We start from the raw sequence: 13,362 nt of genomic DNA, 5'->3' as shown, positions 1-13,362 counted from the left end.
GTGTCCGCTGCCAGTCCACTCCTGAGGATAATGTGTGTATGTCAGCGTAAATGTACCTCTCTGACGTACTCCTCCTGCTCCTCGCGCAGGGTCAGCTCGATGAAGATCTGCTGCAGCTTCTCGTTGCAGTAGTTGATGATGAACTGCTCGAAGCTGTTGTCCTGCAGCATAACAGAAAATACTTAGTTCCTACCGTTGCCAACATAAGAAACCAAGACAGTGCCTGTTTTTTTGGGGCTTTTTGCTGCGCACGGGGTAAAGCTGAACGTTTCCATATCTGTTCAATTTCAGAACTTATTACATTTCTGTGCTTGGATCTTGTTGTTCCTGCTGTTCTTTACAAACCAAAACTCCTGCTTTATTTTCTCATTCCTCAAAGCTCTGACTGCATTCTTCCTCCACTGCAAACATTTATAAGCACTGCCACTTTGCAGCCAACTTGTGCCCTTATCATCAATGTCCTGCAGTGTTTTATTAAACAGCATGGTCATTAGTCGTACCAATGCGTACTGATAAGGAGAGCTCACTGCGTGTTGAGACACACTTTGCTTAACCAAAGACGGTTCCAAGAATTTAAGATTTAGTATCAAGATAAGATTTAGTAAACTGGATCTGAGAACTTCATCAACAATGATGCAATCACATTTTCAAGACCTGCAAACACACTTCTGACCAGGGCGGTATCATCATCATAAATTAATTAATTATACATTTTTTGATTCTCTTGCAGCTAGATTGCCCTGTAGTAAAAACATGTGCCTCCCTTTGTGTGTTGTAAGCAGTGGTGGAAAGTAACTAAGTACATTTACTCAAGTACTGTACTTAAGTACAATCTTGAAGTACTTTACTTGAGTATTTTCATTTTATGTAACTTTTTACTTCTACTCCACTACATTAAGCTGACAGCTTTAATTACTTTTCAGGTCAAAATTTAACATAAAATATATGGTCAATTTAATAGGATAAGACTTTTTTTTTTTTTAAATTAAATCTTATAACAGTATATTAAGTAGTTAAATGAGCCCTGTCTTTACAAAGATAAAACACTGCTTACATAAAAGCATCAATACAAATAATGTAATAACATATTTAGAATATATAAAACAATCTGAGTGGGTCCATTCTGCATAACAGCAAGTTTTACTTTTGATACTTTAAGTACATTTGGATGGTGATACTTTTGTACTTTTACTTAAGTAAGTTTTGAATGCAGGACTTTTACTTGTAATGGAGTAATTTCACAGTGTTGTATTAGTACTTTTCCTTAAGTAAGGGATCTGAAGACTTTTTCCAACACTGGTTGTAAGTCAGAGAGCAAAGTGTTCTTTGACTGCAGTGAAAACATTGGTTTTGAGGGTAAATTGCATCAAATATGGATTAAAGCAGTAAGTTTTGGAATAATTTAAAATATTTGAATCACAAGAGTTAGAAACAATCCTATGCAGCCACCACTGAAATCTTATTCTACAATAGTATAATACTACTATTATATTATTTAGCAACTGTGCAGAAGTAAGTTATATCCATCCAGTTAATAAAAAGTCTGAAGCCTTAGACATGTTTTTGAGCTGTGGAGGCAGATTCTACATTTTAAACAGTATATCTGATAAAATACTTAAAATAATTAACTTGAACAAACTATAAAAAGGCGCAGCTAACTCCTTTTTCCTTTTCATTTTGACAACCGTCACTGAACAAACATTAATCAATCTGGACAGTGAAAAACTGACACCAGTATCATTTTGTTGTTGCAATTTATGATTATAATCCCTTATCAGAACACGTTCCTGAAAATCATCATAAACTTCATTCACTGACAGAGTTAAAAAGCCCTTGATCATTTTTTCTCCCAGCATTTCTCAATAATTATTGTCGTCAATTATGACCATTGAGTGGTGAGTCATGCTTCTTGGCAGGCGGCCCTATTGTGAGCTGGGTTAGGTTAACACTCATTTGCTAAGGACACAACAGTGGTTAGAGCAGCGTGTTTAGTCTAAGAGCTCAGAGTGAAGGACGCAGCAAGGTTTCTCAGTGACCAGGAAACACAACACATTGCCTCAAGGAGATCAGTTATTAATGTTAAAACTTCATTTCCTTTTACTGAGAAACCTAAAGGTCCTCTTCACCCCTTAATAAACACACACACTAATGCACACTCCATAGCATGTCTATACCTAAGTGGCAGCAGACACCAGACTGAAATATGACAGACTTGTACTGTAACATTCAATATTTCAGCTGCAACTAAGCTGAGCTGTTATGACAAGCAGTTTATTAGCAGCTTGAGAAAAAAAACTGTCTAAAAACTGTTTGAAGTTAAAATGGTTCCATTTCTCAAGAGGTGTTAATTCACTTCCCCCAAGGTGGTGCAAAGTCCTTGCATTTAATATTACAAGTTTTATTCAGCAATATCTTGTTGGGAAAGGTACAGTTGCTTGCCATATATTAACTACTATTTTAGCTAAATTTATTCTGTAGCCTAAATAATGGCAGAAGTTCAACAACATTATATCTTGCCATAATATTTATAAACCTGTAGCTGTTCTCAATATAATTGTATTTATTTCATTTTCGATATAAGTTTGTTAAATTACCACTAGACTACAAAACATCCCACACCATCAGCCTAATGTGTAACTGTTAAAGGAATAGATGGACATTTTGGGTATCATACACTTCACATCACATCATTGTTAGACGTCTGTATGGTAAATACGAAGCTACAGTTAGGAGGCTGTTAGGTCTATCTCTTTAACTTGGCATAAAAACTGGATGCAAGAAGAAACAGCTAGCCTGGATTTGTCCAAAAGGGAAAAAAAGACGTTAAATTCATGGTAATTTGGCAAGCTAGCAAGCGAGCTAGCTAGAGAATGGGCCAGCCACTTAATTAGTTAAATGTAACAACTTCATTCTATCACTCTTGTCACAGTGAAGGACAGCATATTATTATCGTCACATTAATAACTTTATTTTGCTCACTTTCTATAAACAGTGTAGCATTAAAGCTTGTTGTATTTAGCCAGCTACTAAATGAGCATAAGTAAGCACATTGCTATTGTCAGATAATCTGCTACAGCACATAAAGGCGAGACAAGGTGAAACAAAAAGTAAATTTTGTTACTTAAGGATATTTTAAGTGAACTTCAGCACTGTAAGGGGATTTCATTACCTTCAGACATAGCCAGGCTACCTGCTCCTAAGCTAAGCTAACTCGCTGCTAGCTGCAGCTTCATATTTACTGTATAAACATTTAGTGGCATCTTCTCATCCAACTCTTGAAAGAGAAGAAGCAGCGTATGTTCCAAAATAGTCAACTATTTCTTTGAACAAATATCTGTTCATAACCATTCAATACAGTGGTAACACATTAAATAGCCAGTTTATTAGGTACACCTAGCTAAAAGTAATGCAATACAATACAACAGCCCTGCAATTAATATATCCTTGTAAAACATTATTTAGTCTACAGTGATATAAAAGATGTGGACAAAATATTACCATCCACTCTCATTAAAATTCAATACAATTCAACAGCACTCAGAGAACAGCTTCAAAAATGACCGTAAACTTGCACCACCACCTCTCTAAAATCCAAACATTAGAAAGTTTTCTTCATTACTGCGGTGTCTCCTGCAGAATTATTGTATGACACTGCATTCGGTTGAGCTAGGTGTAAACTGGCAGCTGAGTGTTACGTCATGATTCAAACGATGTAAAGGCTTGTTTTTGCATCGTTTCAGCCGTGTGGCTGTGCTGCACACCAGGAGCCCTGAATCGCCTTTAATGAGGAGCTGAATTAAGTGCTTTAGAGTTTAGATCACAGCATGCACACTGGCACAGCAAACAGGCCGGTGCAGGTGTTACTTACTCCATCCTGGTGACCAAGACAACACAACAGTGAGAGGAGAGGAAGGACTTGAGAGTGAGTGGGGTGAACAAGCAGAGATATGACATGAACATATGGATGAAGGGAGGGGGGGTGGAGGACAGCAAGCAACAGGGCATGAACATTAATTCAATCTCCATTTAGTGTGTACCGTGCACTCAAACTGTGCCTTGCATGCACATACTTCTTCACATGCACCTTAATGCCTTAATGGTTATGTAATTAACATAATGATGTACTGCAATGTAGCTGAGGTACCAAAGACATGCCATTTACTCTGTTATATCTTTTACAGTATAACATGAAATAATGTTGCATTTTTCTGTGTTTTGAGGTTCCTTAATGTTGCAATTTCCTACTATGAAATGCTGATTTTAGTGTTGAAATCACCTTGGCACAAAAATAATTCCACCCCAGGGAGCAACAAAGCTGAACTAATCTGATGTGAATGTGGTTTTATCAGCCGTCATTTTTTGTTGATAAGCTCCTCACAGGTACCAAAACACGCACGCAAACAGCCTGAGGCTAAACCCTTTTAAATGTAATAAAATGTTTGGGTGGTCAGATCCTGTCCTTGTGGCTGAGAACAAGGAGAGTGGCTTTGTTGTGCCTCTCGTCTTACCTCAAATATCTCAAAGCCATAGATGTCGAGCACACCCATGACCTTGTGGCGAGCTTTAGTTTGTGCCTGCAGGGAGACAATATTGTCAGTATTAGAAATAATACTATGAAGGGATGCACTGACTTTTTACTTTAAAAAATATAAACCGGACATTACTTACTTTAATGCTTTCGTTGATCCTGGTAACTAGCCAGCTAAACAGACGACTGTAGAGATTTTTGGCGAGGGCGTCTCGGGCATAGTAGGCCTGTAAATAAACACACATTATTGGTGATGAAAATGCATTTATTTTGTTCACTACATTTCTGCATAGCCAATATATAAAGGCTAATACATGTGCTAGCGTATTGCTGCCATACCAGAGAAAGAAAAACTGAAAACTATAATTTTATAATGTGAAAAGAGTATTGTTATAACAAGATATTGTAACATTATAGGGTATACAAACCTATCACTGTATACCACCATATAAAGTGGTGGAAGTTAAGTGAAATTACTAATACTGTGAAATTACTCCACTACAAGCAAGAGTCCTGCATTCAGAAAATACTGAAGTAAAACTACATAAGAATCAGCATCAAAATGTAGTCAAAGTATCAAAAGTAAAAGTACTCGTTATGCAGAATGAACCCACGCAGACTGTTATATAAAATATAAATATATAATAGGATTATTATTATTGAAGCATTTATGTAAGCAGTGTTTTATTTTCTAAAGACAGGGCTCCTTTTAACTACTTAATATTCTGTTATGAGGTTTAATATTTATTTATAATAACGTTTATACTTTAAACTAATAAATAATTTTATGTTGATTCTTGATCTGAAAAGTAACTAAAGCTGGCAGCTTAATGTAGTGAACTACAAAGTACAATATTTGCCTCAAAATGTAGTGGATTAGAAGTATAAAGTTACATAAAATGGAAATAATCAAGTAAAGTAAAAGGACTTCAAAATTGTACTTAAGAATAGTACTTGAGTAAATGTACTTAGTTCATATAACCAGTGGTGGAATGTAACTATTTATCTTTTTATGGCATGAAATGTTTCAACGTGATAACTTGTATTGCTATAAACGTTTTACATTGTCATTTTATGATGTGATAGTGCAGCTATATGCTTCCATAAATAGCTTTCGTCTTAACATTTTGGAAAGGAAAAACAACCTTTACAAACATACACTGAATCATGCTCGTTTCCCATGAGTGTTAACATAATTCTGAGGTTAGGTTAAATTTCTGAACTCTTTTCTCCTTTTGGACACAGAGGGCCCACATTTGCAGCACCCGTGTTATATTAACAGTGAGTGAACTCACTAACCTCTAAAATATGACCTACATTTGAATTTCCAGGAGGAATACGGCTTATCTATAATGGAGAGGTTTTCATGTAACATTGACATGGATGAGAGGCGGCAGCCAGAGGAGCAAGTCAGGGGGAAGAAATGGCCCTCTTTTCATGCACAGTGAGTGTGTGTGTATCTACGTGTTAATGTCAATACAAGTAGGGCAGATCTGCATTGGCATAACTGGTGCAGGGCGGATTTGTAAGCCATCTCTCTGACCTGGGACACGTTCAGGGTGGTGGACACTTTCTCCAGCTTAGCCTCCACTGTGCGGTAGCTGAAGGCTCTTTCCAGCACTGACTGCTCGATCCCCAGCAGCTCACACATCTCCTTCAGATCTGCACAAAAAGAGGACATAATAATAATGACCCTGTGACCATCATATTATATATATATATATATATATATATAAATTCAATATAATATTTATGGTGCAGCTAAACATTGAGCTGGTAGATCAAATGCATGTTCTGTTTTACAAGATTTAGATTACCACATTACACTTATTCCTCATTCTAGTGAAAAACATGTTGAGAGTGATCACTGTGGTGATGCTTTACATTTACTTTATTGCAATTATAAACCTCTTGTGATTATATGCTTGATTAATATAAACATCTTTTTTTCTTATCTTTTTTATCTCAGTGAATTTAATTAAGAACATGCATGTAAAAAGCAAAACATTAACTTTAAAAGTAAATATCTATGTACTTAATGAATATGGCTCTGATGATGCAGTAATCATACTGGTGGAGATGCAAGACTGCATTGAAAATGGGAGCATATAGATTTATGCAATATGACTGCAACAAACCATTGATTCATATGAATAAAAGGAGGTGCATTTTCTCACTTCTCTGGAAGATGAATCATGCCATTGTCATGGAGGGAAATATGTAAATGTAATATTTCCCTAAAGAGAACAGCTGTGGCAGGGATAACACAAACACCTTTATTACGCAAATCATAATATACAAATATGTATTGGGTGAGGACGACTGCAGGAGAGGTCAAAGCAACCAATAGGGGGCAGTGGCTCGACATCAGGCCGGGAGGGCATGTAGGTCAAAGGGTTTAAATGTACAAAAAATAAAAATAATTTATCAGAATAAAAATAAAAGGATCAAAGTAATACATTATTTAGCTTGCCTGATACCCAGACAGCTCAGTTCATGACTACATTGTGAAGCTAAATCATTCAAATTAAGGTGGAAATAAGTTTTAAATATAAAAAATATTTTTATGAAGGAGAGGCTATTTGTTCCCACTTTTATCACCTGCCAGACTCACCGTTTTTGTCTTTAATGCGGCTCTCGTCGGTGCCGTTGCAGCGAGACTCTGGCTTGAACTCGATGTTGCCGAGCTTCAGCACGGCTGCCACCAGCTCCAGCACTGACTGCACCTCGTCCTCCATGAAGCCCACGATCTGCATGGCATTCTGCGAGAGGGGACGGAGCAAAAAGGAGTGAGTCACTGATCAGCTGATGGGGTTGAACTTTTGTGAGAAGCATGGATGCAGGGCTGCAAAGGGGAACTAAGCTATAAACGCATGGTAATGTGACAGTGTCTATGACTGTGTAAACACAACAGCTGTGTAAAGCTGACACGTTATTACTGCAGCCTGTCAGCACTGCAGATAGTGTAACGAGGCTTTGCATGTCCAGCACAAAATTCTTTTGCAAGCACAAAATGTCTTCTTATAGACATCACCAATTAAAATTGGATTTGTGCACGCTAGAATATTTAAAGCAATAATGTCTAAGGATTTAATAGTCTGTTAAGTCACAATCCATCACCAAACACAATGGTGATTGAGTCTATGGCCCACTTATTAATTTATTAATCCAACTCTAGAAGGAGCCTAGTAGCAAAATAATTGAATAGGAATGTTTCTCTCAGAAACACAGGACCTCCTTCTTGTATTTACTGTCTTACTCCTGCCCCACACACATCTGTCCAACAAGCAGAGTGAACACTCTCCCGTGGTTCATTTTGGTTCGCTGTGTTTTTTCTCTGTGTGAAAATAAACCAAAACCAAGAGGAAAACGCTCCAAGTTTACGATCTCTTCAACTGATTCGGAGCAGTGCAAACAAACTACAGGTGTGAAAACGTCTTTAAATAGGACAAAAGATTGAACAAGGAATCGCTGTGCTGGCCGATAAGCTGTGCCACCAGATCCCCGTGTCTCTTTAACCTCTAATTCAAGAGTGCAGCCTCTTCAGACCGAGCTCTCTATTTTGAGGGACTCCAAGCTAAACTAAGAGAACATTTGATTTACATAATTCATGGGTGCCAAGAAAGGAGAGGACAAGCAAAAGCCCATAAAAGATATCAGCTCAATCTCCCCATGGAAAACTGGAAATTACCTTTTCAAATATTTAAATGTCTTGAAGTGAATCCCAGTCCGTCATACAAGTGCCACTTCCTTTACAAAGTTAACAAACCAGCTGATTAATGAAGTGCTTAAATGAAAAGACTGCCACAGCATAAAGAAACAAGAAACCAAGTGGTTCAGGTTTTGTAACATATTAATATTATGTTAAAATTAACTTCACAGTTAAGTCGAACTTAAAGGAATTAAGGGAAAAGAATGAGGTTTGCCTTTATAACAGACAAGGCCAAGTGGAGGGACTCATTGTTTAGTGGGAATGTCCTCTTTAAGTTTCCGGTGGTGAAACACAGCTGTATGGGGACTACTGTGCAAACTCCATGTGAGAGGTGAAGAGAAGCAGGATGTGAAACGCAGGGAAACAAGTAACAGAGAGTGTGACGGAACAGACTGCAAAGCCTTCTGCAGTAGCTGAGTGGAGCATGCTGGAGCAGGACTGATAACAATAGAGTGCAGGAGGAGAAATATAGACACAACATCCTATGTGTCACCGTCAGTGAGGATAAGAGTAGTGGCATTGTACATGTGGGGACAAGATCTTGCATGTGGGCGCACAAACATTTAAACAAAAGGAAGCAGCTGTCTTGACTCCAGGGGTTTGCCCCCAGAGAAATGCTGCTGCTGCCACTGTGCTATTAAAGTTGAACCCATGTTGACATTTTCTTAAAAGCTGCACATGGAATGTCCTGTGTTTAATCAATGAGAAACTAGTAGTTCAGGTTCACTTTCAAATTCACACTCAGTTCAAAGGTCAGCTGGTTTTGCAACATGTGGGAGGGAGTGATAGAGTTTTATAGTCTACACTCTATTAGTTTTGTCAAGACCAGGAGATAAGGAAAAATCAGACCGCCTCTGCCCTCTGTACAGGATTTAGATTATCTCGGCATGATGCAAAGGAAAGTGGAACGTCGCTGAAGCGTGCCGCTGCAAGTAATGAGTGTGTGTTCCTGTGTGCTGCTTTTGTGAGTCCATTTGTGGTTTACAAAACTAATCCTTCCCCCAGCAGTTATTTGGGTATCTAAATTAGGGTAATATCTCTTAGACAAATATGTGTATGTGCTCCTCACTCTGACTGTCCTGAAGTTGGCGGCGTCGTCCAGCCCGTTGACCGCAGCGGAGTCCAGGCTCAGGTAGTTGTACTTGCTGAAGTCCCGATCCAGCTTCAGCTTCTCTGTGACACACAGAACACATGGTGGCCATTTAAACTATGTTTGTTTAAAGCTGGTTTCGCTACAGGCAATTTAAGTCTTATTTACATTAAATGCAAATGTCACAACTTTACACTCACAGCTGGTGCCTGATTAAAACTAGAATTACTGCCACGTGGTTGTTTGCCTCTGCCAACCAGTCAACTTGCAATTTACAGTGTTGTGTAGCCATGGGAGCAGAAAGTGTTTCCAATATGGAGGCTGCAGAGAAGATGCTACAGATTCTAAAATATGAATGCTTCACAAGAATCTGGCGACATGATACACATCATGATACAGCAGGTGCGATTCAATATATTGCAATATATCACAACATTGTAACCAAAGCAATATCTTGTCTAATTCTAGATTAATTAAGAGCCCAAGTTTAATTTTGTATGCAGTCAGAAGAGTGGGATCTCCATTTGCATTTCTCTGTCCGCTTCAAACCTTTGCATGTGAACTATTAAAAATCAATACAGCGATTTTGAGAATCAAAAAGAATCGGAAATCATAATAGTGCAATGCTGAAGTATATCAACATATTCTTACACACCTATTGGACACATAAGATTAGTGTCATCAATTCCCACAAATTATAAAATATTGTCACAATCTTCTGTTCCTGAGTCATGGTTATAAATAATAGCCAGAAAAGTGTTTTTGTTGAGCATTATGATGTCACAATGAAGATGACCTTTGACCTTTTGAACTTAATATGTGCCCACACCATTATTTTTTAGGATGTTTGTGTCAAATAATAAGATGATAAATTCTTGATTTATGGCCAAATACGTGTTCTGTTAGGAGACAGTGACCTTGACCTTTGACCTGCAAAAAGTATGTGAGTTGGTGCTGAATAAAAAATAAATAAAACCTCTGAAGTTGCTCCTGAGATATCACTGAAAACATAACAGCCCTGGCTGTTGCCAGCACAGAGGCATAAAAACATAATCTTGTAATGAGGTTATAAGCTGTATTCTTTAAGGGCCATTGACGAATAAACGATCACTTAAAGGTGCAGAGGTTCAAATGTGACACCCACGGCCTTAATACAAATTTGTCCAACCCTCGGGCTACACAGTTTATGCTCTTAGCGTAACTGCTGTGAACATTATTCTGGAAGATCAAATGGCCTTCTTAAAAGCCCCCTATCTCGTAGCGAAGAAATCTATTCCTCTGGTGGGTGCATGTGTCGGATTTCATTAGTGGCTGCATTAACTACAGCTGAATCAGGCTTCTCTGATGTGTGCGCCTGTGCTCTACAGTCATTGACCGCTATTTTGTTCTGCTGAGTTCAGGACATAAAAACAATGCCCTCTGTCCACAGAAAAGTAAATAGAGGGAACAGGTTTCACGGCTAGCCTTTGTTCTCTGTTCTGTTTGTTAGGCAGGAAGGTTGGGTCATTAATGCGTCGGCCATGTGTTCGCTGCAGCTGCAATCCTGCCGGAAAATATTTCTGTAGGTTTTTAACATAAGGAATCGCATGACGGTGCTCCCAGATGAGAATTAATAAGAAGTAAATTAAAATAAAGAGATCCAGAACCTTGAAATATGAGAAGACATATTCCTAACTATCCACTCTTTAACTCGTTAACTCTCCCCGTCTGCTGTATGACACCTAAATCAAAAGAGAGCGGCAGAGATCCAACGAGTCTAGTTTCCTTTGAACGAGACTGCAAAGCTAGCTACTGCAAGATTTGACTCATCACTTCCTGTGAGTGGATTTGTGTATATTCTGAGACCAAAAGTCATTTCAGGTCGTCAAGCTAAATATACAACAGTATTTCTTTCAGTTTGTGGGAGACATATGTGGTGGACACATTCAGTGGAGGATTGGGGGACCTCTAACAAGAAAATTTTACATTTTTCAATTAAAAATGCATTTTTTCCCCACATTTTTTTGGTCCAATAAAGATAAGTCAATAAACAAAATAAACAAAATATATAGTTAGTTTTCATGCCTCTATACTGATTTAACATTCATTCAACAGGAAGTTCTGAATACAGCTTGGGTGCTGCACCTAAGCATCATAATGATGGGGAAAACCCCATTTTGTGGTTTGGGCTGGTGAAGGAAGGATGAATTTCAATTTTCCAGTATTCAAACTGCCATTTCTTTCAGATGTAGAAGCACTTTACTCTTCCAATTACTTTTCTCCCTATCCAGAATGAAAAAAAATACATTTTTGCCTCATTCCAATCAGTACATTCCAGCCTTTTTACCACTTACTGAGTGTGTCGTCAGAGGCTCCGGACAAGAGCTGATAAAAGACGTGGAAGTTCCTCTCTCCTCTTGGCTGTTTGACCACACGTGACTTCTCCAGCAGATCTAAAAGCACAACACAAGGAAACAATGACACATGATGACAAAAAGTGATTTCCGAACAACAGTCTTCACAGGAACGGTTTCTATTCTACGGCGATTCACTGAGGTGTCCTTGAGCAGTAAATAAGGCTTTGACCTGCCTTAGTGAGTATGAAGGATGCCCAACATCTGCACGGAGCTCAGGGGGGTTTCCTGCTGCAAACTACTGTATGCATTCAAGTTGCCAAGGTGACCAAGCCAATGTGGGTAATTATTTGTGCGTGTGTGTGTATACACACTCCACAGGAAGTGTACAAGAAAAGAAACCACACAAGGATATCAAACGTCAGCCCTTTCTCCTGGGCTACAGACCAAGTGCAACAGTACCTGATTAAAAAGGGAGCCATCATCTGCTCACCACATTAGGCTGAGTATGATTTAATTAAAGACCAACAACAGCTTCTGAGGCAGCTTGAGATCCTCTTCACTGCCACTCTGGCTGAATAATTGCATTCAGTTTGTCTGGTTAGAAAACATCTTATTTTAGGAGAGTTTACGTTACACTAAAGTGAAAAAATATCCACATGAACTGCCCTTTTTGAACCAGAGTTACATGAAGTGCTCCTGGCTTTGTCCATCTTTACGCAAGCTCTGACTCACCCTCTGTGGGTGCTGAGAGGACAGAAGTGCCACTTAGCACTGCATCTGTGGAGCACCTAACTACAGAGCCCTACACAGAGACCTAGGGCTGTCACAGTTAGCGGTGGGTCGGGCTGAATGTGAATCTGTGGCACCCACTGGCCACGAATCACATAAGTGACTATAAGAGCCAGAACATCAATAATACAGCAGTCATGACTGAGTGGATGGCAGCAGCAATACAGAGCTGTGGTCAAAGAGGCAGAAAGGGCAAGAACAATACCATTGAAGAGCCACATCCTCTATTCTTATGAATGTTTTTGATATATTCAGTGCCATTTGTTTCACTTTTATGCTAAATCTCTGATTATTCTCATCCTCGGGGGACTGAAGTGACCTTTTCACGCTGTGTCCCATCAGTCGTATTGCTTTTATTGAGCCACAACTTCCCATTTTCTGCACTAAATCATCCTGAACGGCATCTTGTGCATGCTCTGTTTGCAACATGTTCCATCTCTCTTAGATAAGCAAACACACATTGAAGAAGTAGCAATGTGGGAACAATATCCTGTTTTGTTTTGACTTTGGCTGTTTGGCTGCCGAAAACTTCTTCACACTGTCATTACAGTGAATTGGCTTTCAAAAAGAAAAAAAAAAAATCTGAGCTATCTTATCTGAGCTGTAGGAAGCGCTGAGGGCTCGACGGATGTACATCTAGGGGAAAATAATGAGCTGCGAGCTGAGGAGAAATCCATCCAGGCTTGCCCTGCCAGCGCTTCCTCATCCATCTGTCTAGCCAGCCCCGTCTGAAGCAGTCACATGTCAGTGGCTCTTCTTCACAGACAGTCCCTTGTGTTGGACTAACAGGAGCCAGCAGACAGAGGTTCATTTGTGTCTCGGCCATCAGCATTCTCTCTTTGTTTCTGTGACCTCTGGTGGAGAAGTCAGCGCAGACACAACAATGTGAACAGAAGCAAGATAACAG

General features: G+C 39.0%; 1 protein-coding gene across 4 annotated transcripts in view; it reads right to left on the bottom strand.

Annotated features, from left to right (window-relative positions):
- The window catches only part of myo1b (myosin IB), a 73,566-nt gene that overhangs the window by 19,307 nt on the left and 40,897 nt on the right, over window positions 1-13,362 (bottom strand). For all 4 annotated transcript variants that reach the window (XM_059343022.1, XM_059343019.1, XM_059343020.1 and 1 more), the window contains exons 8-14: window positions 11,664-11,762; window positions 9,310-9,413; window positions 7,143-7,290; window positions 6,072-6,190; window positions 4,669-4,755; window positions 4,509-4,574; window positions 57-161 (exon numbers count right to left, since the gene is read on the bottom strand). In XM_059343022.1, the coding sequence (XP_059199005.1) occupies window positions 57-161; window positions 4,509-4,574; window positions 4,669-4,755; window positions 6,072-6,190; window positions 7,143-7,290; window positions 9,310-9,413; window positions 11,664-11,762 (728 nt within the window). The remainder of the gene's footprint in view (window positions 1-56; window positions 162-4,508; window positions 4,575-4,668; window positions 4,756-6,071; window positions 6,191-7,142; window positions 7,291-9,309; window positions 9,414-11,663; window positions 11,763-13,362) is intronic.

This window comes from Centropristis striata, chromosome 10, assembly GCF_030273125.1.
Source record: "Centropristis striata isolate RG_2023a ecotype Rhode Island chromosome 10, C.striata_1.0, whole genome shotgun sequence".
Lineage (NCBI taxonomy): Eukaryota > Metazoa > Chordata > Actinopteri > Perciformes > Serranidae > Centropristis > Centropristis striata.
This window is presented reverse-complemented; position numbering and strand designations above follow the sequence as displayed.